Below are 20826 nucleotides of genomic sequence, written 5' to 3'. Positions count from 1 at the left end.
TCAGCGTCTACAGATTTTTTTCCCCCCTCCCCGGCTACCTGCTCAGGAAAACCCGCTTCTCGCTTCGGGTGGGGTGGGAAGAAGGCGCTTGGCCAGGTACTGGGGTGGGGGTGGGGGGTGGAAGGGACCCAGGCGTCCGAGGAGCAGGGCGGGGCGGGAGGGAGGGAGTCTGCCTCCAGCCCGCCCAGCTGGTCCCCCGAGGGAGAGAGAAGGAAGGGGGGGCGGAGGGAGAGGGAGATCGGGGAGGCTGCGCAGACGCGCTCGCTGCCACCGCCGCCCTAGCCGGGCATGTGCCGGCTTCTGCCGCAGCCGTGATGGCCCAGGCCGGAGGGGAGGTCGCCCGGGAGCTGCAAGGTAGGGACCTACCTTTTTGGGGGGTGGGGGGGATGGAGTGGAGAGATCCCCCCCGCAGGGCTTCCCCTCTCCCCATCCATCCTCATCCCCGCAGCCCCCCGCACCACCCAGGGCACAATCTTTGGCGACCCCCCTCCTTCTCTCACCATCCCTCCAGCAACACTCCTCACCCCCCAAATACCCCGGGGAGAAATGGTCTAAAGGGTTAAATCCACCCCCCATTAAAAACACCTGTGGGTCCCCCTCCCGCACGCTGCCTCTCCCCCCCCCAATTCTAGCGCCCCATAAAGATTTAGGGCCACCCTCCTCAGTTCCCACCCTCCCCGGGGAAATCTCTCCCCTCCCCCCCCCGGGTTTGGAAAAAAAAACCCTTTACCTGCGTCCCTCTCATTCCCCCCCCTCTCCAACAGGTGAATTGGCTCTTCCCAAGGCACCCCCCCTAATTCTCAGGGCGAGCAAATGGTTGCTGCCCCAGAAACCCCCCCCCCCACATGGTACTCAACCCCATCGCAGGGAACTATGTTGGCTCCTCTTATTATTATTATTCCTGCCCCCCATGGATGGAGGGGCACTGCTCCATGCTCTCTCCCCCCCCAATAAGGACACTCCAAAGCTCCTAGCCGCTGCCCCACCCAGGTCAAGAGCCCCCCCCTCACTCAGTGCAAGGAAAAGGTCTCCCCTCCCTTTCTACACCTTCAGCCCCCCTTCAGTCGCCTCCCAACCCAGTTCCTAGGATGTGACCACTGTGATGCAAGCTCCCCCCACAGATATACTCACCCCCCCAGCTGAACCTCCAAGCTGTCTCTGTGCTTCTCTCAACACCCCCCCCCCCAAAAATAAATCCCACAGTCTTCCCAACCTACCTATCACCTTCCTGTCATTCCAGCTCCAGGGATAATCCAAAAGTCCGTGGGGATCAGTGCGTAAATCCTGCCTGCCCCCCATCACCCCACTTCTCTCCTCCCACCCCCTTGAAAAATCGCCTCCCTCAACCCCAAACCTTCCCCCCCTCCAATCTCCTGCAAGCTCTCATCCAAGGGGAATGCCCCCCCCCCTGTTTGCAGTTGCTTTTATGGCCATTGCAATTCATTTCTCTGCAAACGCCCCCCCCCCTGCACAATTCCCTGTTCAGGGGCCTGGATTTTCCCCTGCCCACCCCCTTCCCTGGTACTTAAGCCCCTTCCCATCTCTCTCTCTCTCTCACACACATAACATTCAATCTTGCAGGCTGTATCACTTAATGGCTCTTCAGGAGATAGCTGGGTCTCCCCTGGGGATGGGGGGGAGGGGGGCGGAGGAAGGGCCAGAACTCCTGGGTTCTTTCCAGGGGTAGAGTAGAGTGGGGGTGGGAGGTAAGGGGCGGCCCTGATCCAGGACTCCTGGGTTTCCGCGCTGGAAAAGGGAGCTGTTTCTCTGTAGCTGCTCACACCTTCTGCTTGCTATAATAGTGGATTTATTGCTGAAGGCTGCCTGTGGGTTAATGGGATGTCTCTTGAGGCTGTATAGGCTCTGGTGTGCCTCTCTCTCTCTACACACACACACACACACACACACACACACACACACACTTCCTGCTGTTGTCACTCCTGGCATGTCCCTGCTTGGGTATCTGGGAACAGGGAGGAAGAGAAGGTGTCGAGACACAACTGGGATGGTGTGTTTGTTTGTTTGTGTGTGTGTTTTGCAATATCCCTTTTGTGTGCATGCATGCGCACGGACGCACACCAAGGATCTCCCCAGGAGTCAGAGAGAAGCACGCAAAATCATGCACACGATTCTATCCCCCGAAACTGAAAAACACCATTGACACACCCAAAGTTCAAGTGAATTTCTCATCTGCCTATCTACTACTTTGATCTGTTTATCTGCCTACCTGCTGAGCCGGTGGTGGGTCATAGGAGAAGCTGGCTGCTAGCAGCTCAGACTGCTTGCCCCCCTCCAGCCCAGGATTGTGGACTCTGGCTGAAAGCTCTTTTCCAGGGTGTCAGGTGGGGCGGGGGGGGGGAGAGGTCTTTCTGCCCCCCCCATCATTACCTGGCATCTGAACCTTCGGAGGGGCCTGAAATGGGCCCCTCCCCAAATAGATCTGAGTCCGACAAATGCCATTCCAAACCCCCACCCCATATATCCACATAATCTGGCCTTGCCCAAGCGACCCACAGTTTACTCACAGGGGTCGGCTCCCTCCTTCCCGATCTCTGTTTCCATTTTTCCAGCCTGTCTTTTTAAGGCTGGGCTTCGATGTTAGTCCTACTCAGAGGAGACCCATTGAAATGAACAGGCCTCAGTTTGCCCCCAATCCCATCTGTTTCTTGAGTGTGCGAAAGGAAACAAATTGAAGGAAGCTTATCCTTTTTTTTTCTTTTTTACAATGCTTTCCTCTGGTCAATTTCAGTTGCAAAAAAGAGAGAGCGAAAAAACCTGTGTGTGTGTGTTTATGTGATGCTTATGAATGTTCTAGATGATAGCAGGAGAAGCTGCGAGCGCCTTCGGCATCTTCACACACACACACACACACACACAATGCAACCGCTTTGCTTCACGACAACAACAACGAAAAAACACATCTTCGCTCCAGAAGGAGAGCTTCCGGGGCTTATGCTTACGACTTCAGAAATCCAGTTTCCCATCTCGGCCACGTGGCGAGGCGGAAGGTGCTCTCTGCACGTGCTCAGAGGCATTCTCTCCCCTTGCAGTCACTGCACAGAGCCCGGCAGCAGGTGTTAAGTAAACACTGTGTTGCTGCTTTCGCCTTCTGCATTCATAAAAACCAGGCAGGGATGCTGTAGGGCATGACACACTTGGAAGGTGCAAAGGCGATGTCACACCACTTCCTGGGATTTCTCTCTCTTACACACACTTTCACACACACACAGCCTGCCAGATAGTAAATAAAATGAATGGAGACTCCTGTATTTAAAGCAGCGGGCACACATGACTGCTGTGTCTAAATGGCTGCTTTCAACTCCCCCCAAAATGAACGGGTGGAACTCAAAGCAGTGGCGGAGCAGACTGTATCACTTCACTTGGCAAAGAGGGGGTGCCGCTGTGCTATTCCCCCCCCAACACACGGGAAGGTGTCATTGGTCCACCCAGCTGAGTAGGTCTACACCACCGTTCTTCAACCTTGGGTCCAAAAACGCTGTTGGACTACAAAGCCCATCACCCACAGCCAGCTTAGGCAGCGGTCATGGATGATGGGAGTTGTAGTCTAACGACATCCGGGGACCCAGTAGGTTGCATGACACCCAAAAGATGCTTCATGAAGCCGTGGCTCATTGGTGGGGAGGCTGTGGCCCCCTGAAGCATGTTTGACCACAACTCCCATCATCCCCGAGCTGTGGGGCACATAGCGGCCAAAATGTTATTTAAGGTAACTTACTATATTCCTGAATCAGACCTAGACCAGGAAGGGAGACCTCCCCACCATTCCTTTAAAAGAAATTCACTGTTAATTTATCGCTTGCACATTTAACAAGGGACAGAGAAAGCGAAGAAACGAGAATTAAAAAAGAAAAGGGAAAGGGAATGCAATCATAATAATATAAAAAAAATACTAACTACAGCAGTAAAATGTTAGAGTCAGGAATGCTTCTGAATGCCAGAATGCCAGAGGAGAGGAGAGGGATCTTGTGTTCAAATCCTGATTGCAGGTTCCCCACAGGCTTTCAGCAGGCCCTCCTTATTTTCTTAAATCGCCCTGCGGACACAGCAAACATCCAGACATGGATCTTAAATTGAACATCATCCCTCCAGGCACCATAGAGGGATCCAAACAAGTTTGATGCCTACATGAAACAAGGAGCCGAAGCGCTGAGGCCCTCAGACCATTGTGTGATAGTTGGCAGTGCTTATCCTTCCAACACATAACTCTCGGAGCCAAGTCCCCTTATGTCGTCCCATCAGCCATAGCGACTGAGGCCGACGGGGGTTCCTCAACCACATGCCTCCTCGACCTAATGACAGGACCGGCTCTGGCGCCCAACCTAAACAGAATGCCAACCTGGTGTACAGCAGCTCTGAAAAGACTGGAAGTTTCCTTTCTGGCCCTTTCCCTAATGATTCCCTGTGTGAAGTCCATCTTTTTCAGAGCTGCCCCTCTCTGGGTTGGCATTTTCATTCAGCTATCCACCGTGACCCTGAGTTCCCTTTCTTTGGTAGTCGCCACCAGCCCAGGCCCCTGTCACTGCATATTTGAGGGGGTGTGTGTTTACATCCCTTTACATTGTATTTCCTTTCCCATTTTAACCCCCATTCCCCTGGTTTGGAAAATTCCTTTTGGAGCATCTTACCATCCTTTTGGGACGTGGGTGGCGCTGTGGGTAAAAGCCTCAGCGCCTAGGGCTTGCCGATCGAAAGGTCGGCGGTTCGAATCCCCGTGGCAGGTTGAGTTCCCGTTACTCGATCCCAGCTCCTGCCCACCTAGCAGTTCGAAAGCACGTTAAAAGTGCAAGTAGATAAATAGGTACCGCTCTGACGGGAAGGTAAACGGTGTTTCCGTGCGCTGCTCTGGTTCACCAGAAGCAGCTTAGTCATGCTGCCCAGATGACCCGGAAGCTGTATGCCGGCTCCCTCGGCCAATAAAGTGAGATGAGCGCTGCAATCCCAGAGTCGGCTACGACTAGACCTGATGGTCAGGAGTCCCTTTACCTTTACCATCCTTTTAGGTACGCGGGTGGCGCTGTGGGTTAAACCACGGAGCCTAGGACTTGCCGATCAGAAGGTCAGCGTTCGAATCTCCAGCCACTCTAGACAGCTTCCAACAAAATATTAAAATACAGTAATGCATCAATATAAAAATATACAGAGCCTAGGACTTTGCCGATCAGAAGGTCGGCGGTTCGAATCCCCACGACAGGGTGAGCTCCCGTTGCTCGGTTCCTGCTCCTGCCAACCTAGCAGTTCGAAAGCACGTCAAAGTGCAAGTAGATAAATAGGTACTGCTCCAGCGGAAAGGTAAACGGTGTTTCCGTGCGCTGCTCTGGTTCACCAGAAGCAGCTTAGTCATGCTGGCCACATGACCCGGAAGCTGTATGCCGGCTCCCTCGGCCAGTAAAGCGAGATGAGTGCCGCAACCCCAGAGTTGGCCACGACTGGACCTAATGGTCAGGGGTCCCTTTACCTTTACCTTTACCATCCTTTGGGGGGGGGTCACCTGCAAATGTGGGTCACCTCACTGCTGACCCCTAAGTTGAGCAAGTTCAAAAGCACAAGTCCCCCTTTAGATCCTTAGAGGACACCTACTTCCCTCCGTTGTGAGAACTGTGAATTTGGTCCCGATCTGTGCTTCCTGTTCTTTAGCTAGTTCTCCATCCCTACTCATCCTCTCACTCGGTTGCTCCTAAGATGACGAAAAAACCTTTGGAACTTGTTGGAAACTCTTTTAATGTCCAAGTGCACAATGTCTACCCAATCAACACTCTCCTCGTGCTTATTGATATCCTCAAATATCCCCAAAATGTTAGAGAGGCGGGACTTCCTGTTACGGAAGCCATGCTGCTTTTTCTTCAGCAAGGCTTGTTCTTCTTCGTGCCTGAGGCCTTCCGCCAGTTTACCTGGAATGCCGCATTAAGCTAACTCTATAATTTCCCGGATGCTCCCTAGATCTCCTTTAAAAAAATTAAAATAAATCAGTGTTAGATTGGCTACTTTCCAGTCCTCTGATACGAAGACCGACCTAGGATCAAATTAACATATTTTTGTTAGAGGATCAGCAGTTTTGCTTTCAAGTTCTTGGGTGGATTCTATGTATCTATACGGAATGATTTGTCAGTTGTTCATTTTGCCAAGCCTCTGCTTAAAGGGAAAGGGAAAGGGACCCCTGACCGTTAGGTCCAGTTGCGGACAACTCTGGGGTTGCGGCGCTCATTTCGCTTTATTGGCCGAGGGAGCCGGTGTACAGCTTCCGGGTCATGTGGCCAGCATGACTAAGCCGCTTCTGGTGAGCCAGAGCAGTGCACGGGAACGCCGTTTACCTTCCCGCTGGAGTCGTACCTATTTATCTACTTGCACTTTGACGTGCTTTTGAACTGCTAGGTGGGCAGGAGCAGGGACCGAGCGACGGGAGCTCACCCCGTCGCGGGGATTCGAACCGCCGACCTTCTGATCGGCAAGTCCTAGGCTCTGTGGTTTAACCCACAGCGCCACCTGCATCCCAACCTCTGCTTACCTTACACAAAATCAGTTTTTCAGATCCCACTCCACAGAAAAATGGGTTCAGGCATGGGCGTGTGTGTGTGTGTCCTACATCATCTTAAGTTAGACACAGATTAATCCTGCTTTTCTATAACCTCCATTTTTCTCTCCTTTCTCTCCCTTGCTGCCTAGTGGTCCAGCCACCCCCCCCAGCCCCTGATGCGTTTAAATATACTGTTTTGGTTGGCTTTAATGCCTTTATCAATATGCCTCCCAGATTTCCTCTTCACTTCCTTGCTCGCCAACGTCACATTTGCTTCTCCAGGCTTTGTGCTTCTTCTTTTTCTGTTCTCCGCAGTTGGGCAAGCCTTCAGTTTTTTTTGAAAGAAGCCTTTCTTCCCCTTTTCATAGCTTCCTCGACGCTGCTAGTTAACCACATTGGCATCCGCTTCAACTTGACGGCATTAAAAAACCACTAAAAATTAGCTTAAGCTTCTACTAGGGTGGTTTTAAATAAGCTCTGTGCAGTTTGGAGAGATTTTACCCACTTTATCTCCCCTTTCAGCTTTCCTTCTATTGCCTCCCTCATTTTGGAGAAGTTTATTCTTTTGAAGTCAAATGCGGCTGTGCTTGGAATCATATCTGGCTGTTGTCTGCTTGCGTTTGTGTTGAATTGCGTTGCCGGTTGCTGCTTCCAGTCGGTTCAACGATATGCCCATCTCATACCAGGTTCTAGGTGCTACTTTAATTATTATTATTATTAATTAAAATTTTATACCGCCCTTCATCCAAAGATCACAGGGCCATACGCAACGTATTAATATAACACTTCCTTCTCTTGACGCATTCCTTTTTTGATAATAATTTTTATTAGTTTTCAATTACAACAATCCAATAATATCCTCATTATAACAATGCCAAATTATAATACAATTAGTAATGCCGATCATTGCCAAATTATACAATTTAGGTGGGCCCCCCTTGTGCCAGAATTGATGATTTGATTATTCTCTTTGTTTCTGCATTCCTTATAAATTTCAATTACACTCCAGTCAAAATACCAATCCCTTATACCGCAACTGCAGTTTTAACTACTTCCATTCATCTTGATGGATTTCTGGTTTCCTTCTCCATCTCAAGATCACCCTTAGATTTCTGGTTGGGGGATTGTGGAATTGTGCCTCCCCAGGGCTCAAATTATTTCCGATTCAGTATTCCTACACACAGTAGGTGTAAGAGGTAATTTAGGTCATGCTTGCACCATGAGCCAAAAACCCTGTCATAGCAGTCCTGGGGAATCCTGGGAAGTGTAGTTTGTTAACCTTGCTGGGAATTGTAGCTCTATGAGGTCAGCAACCGTCCACAAACTACAGTCCCCACAAGTCTTTGCAGGAGGTAGAGAAACTGTGACAGAGTGGTACAAGAGTGCTCTAAATGGATGTTGTGTCTGTGACGGACTGCTGCTGGAGAGGCAACTTACACACCGTCCGAAAGCAGGATAAAAGAGGGTTCAGATCTGCGTAAAATCTGTATATTCTGATTCCTATGCAAATTTAGAAAGAATTGCTGTAATTTAGATAGAAGTGTGATACATCTTGTCATAGTGGGGGAAGCTATGTTTGTTGTTGAAGTGCTAACTGTTGACGGGCAATTTTGCTCTCCCTTCTTAGGGTTTTGTACTGGTTTTGTACTGGACAGCCTTTCAAATAGAGGAGCGCCTGTCTAAAGTAGGGCAGCCGGCCGCAGTTGCTTAATACTACTACTAATAAATTTATTATTTATACCCCGCCCATCTGGCTGGGCTTTTCCAGCCACTCTAGGCAGCTTCCAGCAAAATATTAAAATACAGTAATGCATCAAACATTAAAAGCTTCCCTAAACAGGGCTGCCCTCAGATGTCTTCTAAAAGTCTGGTAGTTGTTGTTCTCTTTGACATCTGGTGGGAGGGCGTTCCACAGGGCGGGCGCCACCACTGAGAAGGCCCTCTGCCTAGTTCCCTGTAACTTGGCTTCTTGCAGTGAGCGAACCGCCAGAAGGCCCTCGGCGCTGAATCTCAGTGTCCAGGCAGAACGATGGGGGTGGAGACGCTCCTTCAGATATACTGGACCGAGGTCGTTTAGGGCTTTAAAGGTTAGCACCAACACTTTGAATTGTGCTCGATGTGCTCCTCACTCCTCCTCTGACATGCCAAATTCTCTTTCGCTTTGAAGATTTCCTAAAGCGAACCAGGAAACCGTGGTTTGCGAACCAACCGTGGTCTCAAGGCATCTAGGGCCGGCTAGTCTCAGTGCAGATGCAACAGTAAACTGCGGTTATAGCAAACTATGGAAGGGAGAAGGGGGAATTTGCATGTTAGGTGGGAAGAGGAAAGGGGAGCATGCAAGCTTCTGCCACATTCCTGCTTGTGAAACCGTGGTTTGGCGTGCAGAGAGGATTGCCCCTGAAACCAGATCGCTATCACCGCCAGAAGAGTCGAGGCTCTTACAGCTTCACATCTGAAATCCCAAGACCTGCAAAATGTCTCAACCCACGCTGCTCCTTGATGCGCCAGCACGGAGGAATAATTTATAAAGATGCCATCAGTAATCCAAAACACGGACCTCTCTGCTGGGACTGGCTCTTAAAGAGCGTTCAGGAAAATGCAGATGTGTGCGGCGCAGAGCAAATAGGAATCCGTCTCAAATCATCCCCCCACCCCCGTCTCACATGCACAGCGCTAATGCTGCTTTTAACCAAAGCACACCAGCTCTAAGCGCCCATTTAAATCCCCTAATCCGGCTCAAAACAAAATTGCAAAGGTGACCCTACCAAATCACTAAAAGGACACGCCGCAGGTTGGTGTTGCTGTGTGTATATTTTTTTATTAAAAGGCTGCAGGCATCTGCCAGGGCTTTCGGTGTGGAGCAAAGGGGCGTTTGTTGCCTCAAGCCTTACGATATGCATTGGCAAAACTTCCTCCCGTCTTGAGGTTTTGTTGCCCAAGAGCCTCTCTGGGTGTTTTTGTGTGGGGGAGTGGGATGGGTTGCTTCCCCCCCACCCCTTTTCTTGAGACATAGCACAGTTCAGACAGGAAGAAGCCAAGACATGGAAATCTAAAAATGAACACCGTTTCCCCTTTTCCCTGAGCATAATTGCTCACGAGAGAAATTAGGTCACAGCACCCCAATCCTAGATGCTTCTTCTTCTTCCCAAAAAAGGACACTGTGAGGGTTGCTGCTGTTGCGATCTATTTGTCCCGCCTTCGCGCTGAGAAGCACTGGGGCCAGGATTTGGGGAGGGGGCTTGGCACCCTCTGATGAGGTATAGAATCATAGACTCATGGAACCATAGGCTTGGAAGGGACCCCAAGAGACATCTAGACCAACCCCCAGCAAGGCAGGGATCTCAACTGAAGCATTCACAAGAGATGGCCTCCCCACCTCTGCTTAAAAACCTCCAAGGAAGGAGAGTTCGCCACCTCCCGAGGAAGGCCAGCTCCTTACTGCCGGAAAGTTCTTTTTGATGTTTCGTTGGAATCTCTTTTCTTGTAACTTGAAGCCATGGGTTCGAGTCCTACCCTCCAGAGCAGGAGAAAACAAGCTTGCCCCACCTTCCACATGACAGCCCTTCAGATATTTGAAGATGGCTGTCGTATCTCCTCTCAGTCTCCTCTTTTCCAGGCTAAAGATACCCAGCTCCTTCAACCGTTCCTCATCAGGCTTGGTTTCCAGACCCTTCATCATCTTGGCTGCCCTCCTCTGCACACACATTCCAGCTTCAATCCTGGCACCCAGAACTGGGCACAGTGTTCCAGCTGTGGTCTTGAGCAAGGCAGAATTTGGGTGGCACTATTACTTCTCTTTATCTGGACGCTATACTTCTGCTGATGCAGCCTGGCATAGCATTAGCTATTTTGGTGATGCATCACACTGTTGACTCGTGTTCAGCTTGTAGTCCACCAAGACCCCTAGAATCCTTTTCACATGTACCGCTGGCAAGCCAGGTGTCCCCCATCTTATATTTGTGCACCTGGTTCTTCCTGCCTAAGTGCAGGAAGTGCACCTGACATTTGTCCCTACTGAAATTCGTTTTGTTCGTTTGGGCTCCAGTTCTCCAACCTATTAAGGCCACCTCAAATCCTGATTCTGTCTCCTGTGGTGTTGGCTACCCCACCCAGTTTGGTGCCACCTGCAAATTTGATGAGCATCCATCCCCTCAATTCCTATTTTGGGAGAGCTGGCACCTAGTAGGCCACGCGCTGATTCTCTGTGGAAAGTGGAAATTGTTGCACCCTTAGGGTGGCAGACCCTGGCAATAGTCTCACCATACCACTTTCTGGAGCTTGGCCCTGCCTCTAGGGAGCTATGGGGAAAGGGAATGGTTCCCCCCGCCTCAGGCTGGGCTGAGAGAATGAATGTGAGCAGCTCGGGGTATTGAAACAGGCCGAGTCAGACCGATGAATCACACAGATTCAGCAGCCATCTTCCCCTGGGGACGGGTGTTTGGTGCCCGTAATACCCATTACACAGTTTGGGAAGTAGCTGGTGATTCGAGAGATTGATGGCAGAGAAGGGCTATGGTTGGCTAACAGCTAAACCAGGTGATTCAAAACATCAGTGATCAGAAGCAAGATGCTTCTGAACAGCAGTTGATGTGGGAGACCTCTGCTGCCTTGTGGGAGAAGAAAAGTCTCAGGAGTAGTAGTAGTAGTAGTAGTAATAATAATAATAATAATAATAATAATAATAATAATATTTATACCCCACTCATCTGGCTGGGTTTCTCCAGCCACTCTGGGCGGCTTCCAACGGAATATCAAAATACAATAACCTATTAAACATTAAAAGTTTCCCTAAACAGGCCTGCTGCCTTCAGATGTCTTCTAAAAATCTGGTAGTTGTTGTTCTCTTTGACATCTGGTGGGAGGGCGTTCCACAGCGCGGGTGCCACCACCGAGAAGGCCCTCTGCCTGGTTCCCTGTAAACTTGGCTTCTCGCAGTGAGAGAACCGCCAGAAGGCCCTCGGCACTGGACCTCAGTGTCCGGGCAGAACGATGGGATGGAGACGCTCATTCAGTAAACTATACACAAATCCGTAGTCCTTAAGACAGTTGGATGGCGCCTTGTTCACCTCCTTCCAGCAACTCCTGCAGCTGAGTTGGTGCCCAATGCCTTGCTCTGCTTTCCTTTGGACCACATCAGTGAGACTGGCAGGGGGGTCTTGTCGTCTGGACAGCCCAGGACCTCCAGACACCCTGGCCAGGCTTGTGCGCCAGGGAGGTCACTTTTGTGCTGCTAGTGCGGCTGTTTGTGACTTCGCCCCCGGAGATACACTTCATTGTCTCTGGAGACAGACAGATGCCAATCACGCAAGCCAAAGATCAGACAGCGCATAGTTCAGCTATGGAATTGGCTCCCACATGGTGTGGTCATGACACCAGCTTTGACCGGGCAAAAAGAGGATCAGAGAAATTTATTCTCACATTCTTACACCTAGATCAGGGGTCGGCAACCCGCGGCTCCGGAGCCGCATGTGGCTCTTTTACACCTTTGCCGCGGCTGCGGGGAGGATACTAGCGAGGAGAGGAGGCGCATTGTGCGCCCGACACTCCCCACTGTGGCGGGCGCTGTATTGGCTGTGACGTCACATGGGGCGGTGCGTGCGTTAGTCACGCACTGTCCCGACGTCACCTTCCTGCCCGCCCACTACATTGTAAGGGGCATGTACGCCGGTCACTGCATTGAAAGGGGGCATGTACGCTGCTCACTGTTTTGAAGGGGAGTGAAGAACACACACACACACAAAAAGGTAACTTGTTAATTTAACGTTTATTTCCATGAGGAGGAGTAATTCTGAGGGGTCAAACAAAGAAATAATAAAATAGTGACAAAAAAGTTATTTTTATAATGACGAGTTTTGCGGCTCCCAGTTTTTTCCCCTTCGGAAACGGGTCCAATTGGCTCTTTTTGTCTTAAAGGTTGCAGGCCCCTGACCTAGATATACTGGAGGGGTTGTGCCTCAGACCCTAGACGCTTGTCGTGCGAAGCCCAGTGTCCTATTGCAGAGCTATGTCCCGTCCCCCTGTTGAGGGAAGGGCATGCTGTGTACGCTCAGAGGCACTCTTTTTGCCGTCCACTCGGTGTGTGTGCTCAGGAGACGAATTCTGGTTGCTTGGCTACTTATGGCCGGATGGAACGAGGGATTCTTCAGATGAACAGTTGTGAGAATGGTGCTAGGTGGTTGCTGTGAGCTCTCAGTACAAAAATATGATCGGGGTCAGCAAACTTTTTCAGCAGGGGGCCAGTCCACTGTCCCTCAGACCTTGTGGGGGGCCGGACTATAGGTTGCCACGATTATGACCCGCATTTTTGGCAAAAACACTTACTGGGACCAACCCCAATGTTGCCCAAATGTGATTTTTTGGGGGTGGGGGTGTTCCCTCATACACCCACGCTGCTTCCTTTGCGTTTTACGCATTGACAGTTATTATTTCTCTCGTAAGGCGGGTTAGGGGGATGAGGTGAGTGCGCCATTCCCGTCAGCCCTGGAAAGTGTGCACACATGTGTGGGTGAAGGGAAAAGCCGTTGGCCACGCTAAGTCAGGCCGGCGCCGCTCAAGCAAAAACGTTCTTTTACCCGCGTGAGAGAAGACGAGGCGGCGGCGGCTATTTACCTTTCCATGGCTCACACCGTGTAGCTAACAAGCGCCCCCCCCAGCAGAGCGCATAAGTGCTTGAGAGTGCAGCTGCCCAGGCGCTCCCCGCTTCCTTTGGTGGGGAGCACCACCGCCACAGACACCAGCGGGTGTTGCTCCCGAGGCGTCTCCGAGCTCCTGTCGCCGCAGCTGCCCTTCCTGAGGTCAGTCGCCCACAGCTCCATGGTGGAAATCCGAACTGTGGCTCCTTTCCCCTCTTCCCCACCCTGGAAGAAAAGATTGCTGTGCGAGTGCGACGGACGGAGAAGGTGCCTGTCTCAAGCAGCCGTCCTCCTCACTTTTGACCCCCAAGCCTGGCTGAGTCGCAAAAACCATGGTGCGCGCACTATGCTGGCTGCCTGGATTCCCGGACCGTCCGTGGGCTGGATCTAGAAGGCAATTGGGCCTGATCCGGCCCACGGACCTTAGTTTGCCAACCCATGAGTATGATCTTGTGCTAAAGCAGCGGTTCTCAAGCTGTGGGTCCCCAGATGTTGCTGGACTACAACTCCCATCATCCCTGAGCTCTGGCCTTGCTAGCTAGGGGTGATGGGAGTTGTGGTTCAACAACATATGGGGACCCACTGGTTGAGAAAGGGTGTACTAAAGGAAGGCACTGATCCTAATCTATGGGGATGCTCATAGCTGCAGAGCAGTGACTGCCCAGCCCAGAAGAAGGATGTTGGGAATCCCAAGCAGACTAGAAGGCAAGCGAAGGCAGGGATCAGCACCTTGGAGAGCGATCTAGGTGTGAGTTTCAGGACCATGGCCAGCGATCCTGCAGCAGAGGTAGGGCATGCATGTTGTCTCAGCAGAGCAACTGGCAGAGGCCTTGAGCTATGCATTTACTGACTGAGGCTCTGCCCCCTGAGAGTTGCGTTGGGCCAAGTAAAGAGCTCCTGCCTTCCTCTTTGACCAGGGGTTGGAGGGTGCAGAGAACCTCTTTCAGTCTGAGGACTGTGTTCCATGGCGAGCAGCCCTCGGGTTGTGGGCAGGGCCAGAGGCAGAAAGTGGGCAGAATGACAGAGGCATCTATTTATTTCATGTAGTTGGTGACTGTGCAGCCATGAAAAGGCCAGCGGTTCCTACAACCCCTACGCTTATCTCTCCCATTCTTCATCCAGGCAAGCAAGAGGTGTTGTCACACACCCGGGGAGGCTCCCGAAGGCCTGATAGAGAGAGCTGGAGGGCCATATTCCCATCCTGCCCAAGATCTTGGGGCTTCATAGAATTGTTGAGTTGGAACAACTCATCTAGTCATCTAGTCCAACCCCCTGCAATACAGGAATCTCAGTTCCCAATTCAAGCTGTGCAGATGTCCCCTCCGGGTTCTTCTGCTCCTTCAAACAGTCTGTCATGCCCTCCACCAGCTCCACTCAGCATCCCCAATGGTCAGGGAGAATGGAAACTGTAGTTCAACAGCGTCCGGAGGGGACCCTGCTGGCTTCCTTGAAGCTACGCACTCCTATGCTGGGGGCCTGGTCTATTGATGGAAGCCACGACACTTAGGCCAGTTTGAAAAGCCGTGAGGAAAATGGCCTCTAAATGGCATGGCAACTCCTAGTGCTGCTACTTGCCTTTTATATTCCTTGATCTTGCCAACACTCTCCCTAATGGTCTTCAGCCAAATTTGATTTCCCATCTAGGCCTTGCCAGCAGCAATATTGGTTTCCTTTCCCCTAAGATGGGGAAACCACCCAGGGGGGAAGCAGGTTTGATATTGCTGGAGCGTAAGAAGCCGTCTCGGGTAACATTAGTTTTTCCACCACACTGGCTTGGATCTTGTCCCAAAATAACAAGCTGAGGAATCAGACTGTAGTAATATCGCAGGCTAATTTCTTAGCAGAAGGTCTATTCTCCGATCTTAATGTCATCTCTAAAACAGATGGCAAACAGTCGTTGCTCTGCGGGGAAGGGGAGAACTCTGCATTTGCTCAGAGGCATCTTATCATTGTCATTATTATTATTCACTCACTCATTCATTCATTCCCTATGGGGAAGGGCTTTTAGCTCAGTGCATGGAACATCGGTTTTGCAATCAGAATGTCTCAGGTTCAGTCCCTGATAGGACTGAGAGAGCCATGCCTGAAACCTCCAACAGCGGCTGCCAGTCAGTGCAGACAGTACTAAACTAGAGCTAGCGTAAGGTAGCTTTCCATGATCTTATATTGTTCCATTGTCGTTCGCGGTATTTAGCTATCATTATTATTCTCAGTATTGAGCGGATTAATCAATCAAGCTTTAGTTTGAGTCGGAATCCGCTCATTCTCTTTTTGTCGTTTTCACCCTGGGGGAGGGGAACCCCAGCCAGTGTGGAAATGTTGTAAGGGGAGAAGAGTCACCAGTGGGATTTCTGCCTATCGTGCAGCTGCTACGTAGAGGTAACATGAAGCAGACTGAGCCACTTGTTGGACTCTTGTCCGCCCAAGCCGGCATGACCATTGGAGTAAGGCATTATGGGAGTTGTAGTTCAGGGCAGGGCAATCTTAAATAAGGCCCATTAGTAAGCCCGACTGACTCACTAGCAGGGATGTGGGGCACAGATTTGTTTCGTTTCTCTCTTGTTTCTCTCCCCCCCCCCATTATGTTTTATGGTAGTTTTATTCATGTTAGCCGCCCTGAGCCCGGTTCTGGCCAGGGAGGGCGGGGTAAAAATAAAAAATTATTATTATTATTTATTAAATGCAACCCTACCTAATTTATTCTTTACAAAACAAGAGGCCATCTGAAACACAGCCGTGGACTTCATGGCAGGGTGTGGATTTGAACCCGGGTCTTTGCAAGCTCGGGGCGCAGGTGGCGCTGTGGGTTAAACCACAGAGCCTAGGGCTTTCCGACCAGAAGGTCGGTGGTTCGACCCCCCGCAATGGGGTAAGCTCCCGTTGCTCGGTCCCTGCTCCTGCCCACCTAGCAGTTCGAAAGCACGCCAGTGGAAGTAGATAAATAGGTACCACTCTGGCAGGAAGGTCAACGGCGTTTCCGTGTGCTGCTCTGGTTCGCCAGAAGCGGCTTAGTCATGCTGGCCGCATGACCCGGAAGCTGTACGCCGGCTCCCTCGGCCAATAAAGCGAGATGAACCCAGAGTCGGCCATGACTGGACCTAACGGACAGGGGTCCCTTTACCTTTACCTTTGCAAGCTCTCGTCCAACACTAACCACCATGCAATGCATCATGCAGCCTGGCTCGATGGCACGAGTCGCCTGTAGTTATTTGCTCCGTTCCACCATTTTTTTCCCCTTTTGGTTTGGGCTGATCGGGTAGGGGAGCTAATATGGCGTATGAATTGCGGACCTGCATTCGGACACGACCGAGGGGGTTTCAACCGGCCCTGATCATCTCAGAAAGACATATCCGACCTGGGAGCTTTGTGGGCCTCACAACGCCTGTGTGTGAGAGGTGGTGGTAGGGAAAACCTCAGGGAGGCCTCGAAGCCTCTTTCCCTTCTCCAGAGGAACTGGGTCCTCCCTTCCTCAGCTGTCAGGACCAATTTGTCTCGGCCGCCAGGCCTGTCGCCTCCAATGCTTCGCCCCAGTTCCCTGCACACCCAGCGAGGACACCACACACACAAAACACACAAACACACGCTCATTCTCTTTCTCTCAGCTCACACCAGACAGAGGCGGCCGGTGGCCTCAGTTTACCCCGAGGCGTTGTGAGTCGGAAAGAAGCGGTAGTGGGGGACGGTTTCATCCTGTACGCTTTTGCTTGGCTGAAGCGGAGAAGCTACCCGGAGCGAAGCCATTGATTGAACGGCGACTGCCTGCCTCTGGCGGGTCGATCCGAGCTCCTGAAAAGTCCTCCCTTCAGCTCCCAGGACAACGCGATGGAGCAATGCCATGAAGAGAATTCCTCCGGGCATGCGCAGAGCGCCTTGCTGTATTCCACGTCGCTCCTTAACACATTTGGGACCCCCGGATCGGGGAACGTAATTTGCAGGAGTCCTTGAGCCCCCCAGGACCTCTTCCTTTAGAAACTATGTGTAGGGTTTAATTTGATCAAGAGTGCAACATCTGAAGGCCGCCCTGTTTTTAATGTTTAATACTGTATTGTGGTTTTTAATATTCGGTTGGGAGCTGCCCAGAGTGGCTGGGGAAACCCAGCCAGATGGGCGGGGTATAAATAAATTATTATTATTATTAGGGTCTCTGTGCCGTAATAAAGAATATTTATTTATTTATTTATTTATTTATTTATTTATTTAAATTAACCCCAGAATCTCTTTCTTTTAAAGTTTTTGCTACAAAGGCAGGGGCCCAGAATGCTTGAAAGCCTGATAAGAAAGAGACCACTATTATTTTATTTACCGTACATTTTTATCCAGATTTTCTTATTCCCCCTCCTGTTTTATCTTCACAACAACCCTGTGTTGTGGGTTGGGCTTAAGAAAGTGGCTGGTTTAATGTCATCTAGTCAGCGTCATAGCTGTGTGGCTATTTGAATTTGGGTTAGGAAAGGGCTAAAAGGATGTAATTTGGGGGGGGGGGGTGCATAATCTCTCCAGATTCTCAGTCACATTTCGTTTACCCCTGGTGTGTAGAGGCTGAAATCATGATTATAACTTTATATCCAGTGGGGCATTTGTATGTTCTGGAAATGTTGCAAAATCTGCAGAATCTAACGTGTGTGGTTTTTTTTTTTTAAAGAAAAGTGATTTTCATATTTTGCTTCAGGACTCAATCTTTGAAAAGCTTAAATGCTTTAAGCAGTTGCGTAAACATTTTCCGGGAATACCCCAGGATTCCTCACAGGCAACTCTGAAAACTAGGAGAACAGATCAGTCTCTTAGTTCTTTTTGCAGACATGAAAAAATACGTTTAGAGGCAGCAGTTACCTTGGTGGGGGAGGGAAAGGCACTCTGCACGAGCTCAGTGGCACCCTTCTCATTTATTCGTTCCCAAAATCCCAGACCCTTGCTTTTCTTTGGAAAGCTGACCTGAATTTCACTAAGGGAAGGGCAGACAGGGCAACTCAGCGACTGTCCTTCCTTCCTGACACTGGACAGCGGAGGCTTATAGGCTCTGGCTCCCCCTACTGGCTGCCTCCTTGCATTCTGCCCAACCAGCCCCATTGAGTCCCAGCCTCCAGATCCTAACCTGCTCCGCTTCCTTTCCAGACAGCATCCGGAAGTTCCTGAACCGGCCTCCCATCCACCTGCTGGTGAGGGTGAAGCTAGAAACCAAGCCGAAGAAAAGCGAAGACAGGGTGCTGGTGAGAGACTCCCGGGGAGTTTGGGGACCAGGTGGTGGTGGTGGTGGTGGGGAAATACCGTATTTTTCCATAATAAAAAAATTCCTTCCAGTAGCACCTTAAAGACCAACTAAGTTAGTTCTTGGTATGAGCTTTCGTGTGCATGCACACTTCTTCAGATACACTGAAACAGAAGTTGCCAGATCCTTCTATATAGTGGGAAGGTGGGGAAGGGTATTACTCAGAAGGGTGGTGGGAATGGGAGATTGGCAGATAGCTGAGATGAGCCTGTTGACGACTCTTAACGACTGCAATAGGTCTTACAGGAAAAGGCAAGGGGTGAGAAGGTGAAAAATGGCTTAGTCATGTATAATGAGATAAGAATCCAATGTCTTTGTTCAGACCAGGTCTCTCCATGGTTTTAAGTTTGGTAATGAGTTGCAATTCAGCAGCTTTTCTTTCCAGTCTATTTCTGAAATTCCTTTGTAGTAAAACAGCTACTTTGAGATCTTGTAAAGAATGTCCTGGGAGATTGAAGTGTTCTCCTACTGGTTTCGTATTTTCCCATGTATAAGACAACCTTTTTTTCCTGATTTTTTTTGGGGTGATAAATTGAGGGTCGTCGTCATGCACGGGTTAATATGCTAAGATCACTGCAGATGGTGACAGCAGTCACGAAATTAAAAGACGCCTGCTTCTTGGGAGAAAAGCAATGACAAACCTAGACAGCATCTTAAAAAGCAGAGACATCACCTTGCCAACAAAGGTCCGTATAGTCAAAGCCGTGGTTTTCCCAGTAGTGATGTATGGAAGTGAGAGCTGGACCATCAAGAAGGCTGATCGCCGAAGAATGGGTGCTTTTGAATTCTGGTGCTGGAGGAGACTCTTGAGAGTCCCATGGACTGCAAGAAGATCCAACCTCTCCATTCTGAAGGAAATCAGCCCTGAGTGCTCACTGGAAGGACAGATCCTGAAGCTGAGGCTCCAAGACTTTGGCCACCTCATGGGAAGAGAAGACTCCCTGGAAAAGACCCTGATGTTGGGAAAGATGGAGGACACAAGGAGAAGGGGACGACGGAGGACGAGATGGTGGGACAGTGTTCTCGAAGCTACGAACATGAGTCTGACCAAACGGCGGGAGGCATTGGAAGACAGGAGTGCCTTGCGTGTTCTGGTCCAGGGGTCACGAAGAGTCGGACACGACTAAACAACAAAAGTGAGGGCTGGTGCTGCGGTGGTAGCAGGGAAATGTTGGAGGGGAGACTGCTTACCCACTCTTCCCAGTTTAGGAAAAGTTTTTCATGAGTGCCAGTATGCGGTGTATTACGGCACCAGTTCTGTCAGCCAGAGCGGGGTGGGGGGATCGTGGAGAAGCTGCTCAACAGCTCGGCGAACTTACAGAAGAAGCTCAACAACTGCTGAGGGCTCCCCCGAAATAGGGGTCGTCTTATACATGGGGTTGTGTTATACATGGGAAAATACGGTAATCCCGGTGGTGGCTGGACTGCTTTGCAAGCTGCTGGTTTGCTCTGGGCTGCTAGTGCCAAGGCTCTGCTCTGGCAGGTATCTGCAGCGAGGCCCCCCCACCCAACTCAGCTCAGTAGTCTTTGGACCCGCTTCCTCCTTTTCACCTTTGGAACTACCTGCCACTTGCTCTGGGCGAGGTAATGGGGGGGCGGCTCAGGAGGAGAAGCTGCTGTTGTTATTATGTTATGTCATGTTTGTATTTTGTAAGTTTTTATTTCATTTTACTTTTTATGTTTTTGTTTTATCTTACTTTAATGTTTTTATTCTATTGTTTTGTTTTATTTTAATTCATTTTCTTTTCTTTTATTATAATTCCCAGTGCTTTTTTTTAGTAAAAAAAAAAAAAAGTTTAGAGGTATTCTCATTTTGACTCAAGAAAATCACCATTTTGTAGTTCAAATCGGGAAAAATAAATACAGTAAATGGACAAAAGTAAAAAGATTCACAAAATGTTTAGGGGTATGCGTACCCCCGCGTATCCCCCAGAAAAAAATCACTGATAATTCCCATGGTGGGATAGCTCAGTTGGTAAAGCACGAGACGTGAGCTCGAGCCCCACACTGGGCAAAAAGATTCCTGCGTTGCAGGGGGTTGGACTAGATGACCCGTGTGGTCCCTTCGAGTTCTACAGTTTTAAGATTCTCTGTTATACTTGTTTATTTATCACACTGATATCTTTTGTTCTGAGGTGGGGGAAATAAATAAGGGAGGGACCCTGGGCCACAAATCGTAGGTCAACTCCACATCTCACTCATCTCACACCCCCCAGCCCAGAGATAATTCCCGCCTTCTCAGATATACTCCCAAATACAGTAGTGCCCCGCAAGACGAACGCCTCGGAAGACGAAAAACTCGCTAGACGGAGGAGTTTTTCGTTTTCTTAGCCGATTCGCAAGACGCATTTCCCTATGGGCTTGCCCCGCAAGCTCCGGGGATAGCGGGGAAGCGC

General features: G+C 50.3%; 1 protein-coding gene across 7 annotated transcripts in view; it reads left to right on the top strand.

Moving 5' to 3' along the window:
- Nucleotides 1-207: 207 nt before the first annotated feature.
- CARMIL3 (capping protein regulator and myosin 1 linker 3) overlaps nt 208-20826 on the top strand; it is an 88088-nt gene continuing 67469 nt past the window's right edge. For 5 of the 7 annotated variants that reach the window (XM_083472471.1, XM_083472470.1, XM_083472466.1 and 2 more), the window contains exons 1-2: nt 209-354; nt 18277-18371. In XM_083472471.1, the coding sequence (XP_083328597.1) occupies nt 315-354; nt 18277-18371 (135 nt within the window). In that variant the 5' untranslated portion in view covers nt 209-314. Of the gene's footprint in view, nt 355-18276; nt 18372-20826 lie in introns of all 7 variants that reach the window. The other 2 variants (XM_083472469.1, XM_083472465.1) reach the window with 1 other exon arrangement.

This window comes from Podarcis liolepis (assembly GCF_965112155.1).
Source record: "Podarcis liolepis genome assembly, chromosome: 13".
Classification (NCBI taxonomy): Eukaryota; Metazoa; Chordata; class Lepidosauria; order Squamata; family Lacertidae; genus Podarcis; species Podarcis liolepis.
The sequence above is the reverse complement of the archived record's forward strand: the minus strand, read 5'-3'. Positions and strand labels throughout refer to the sequence as shown.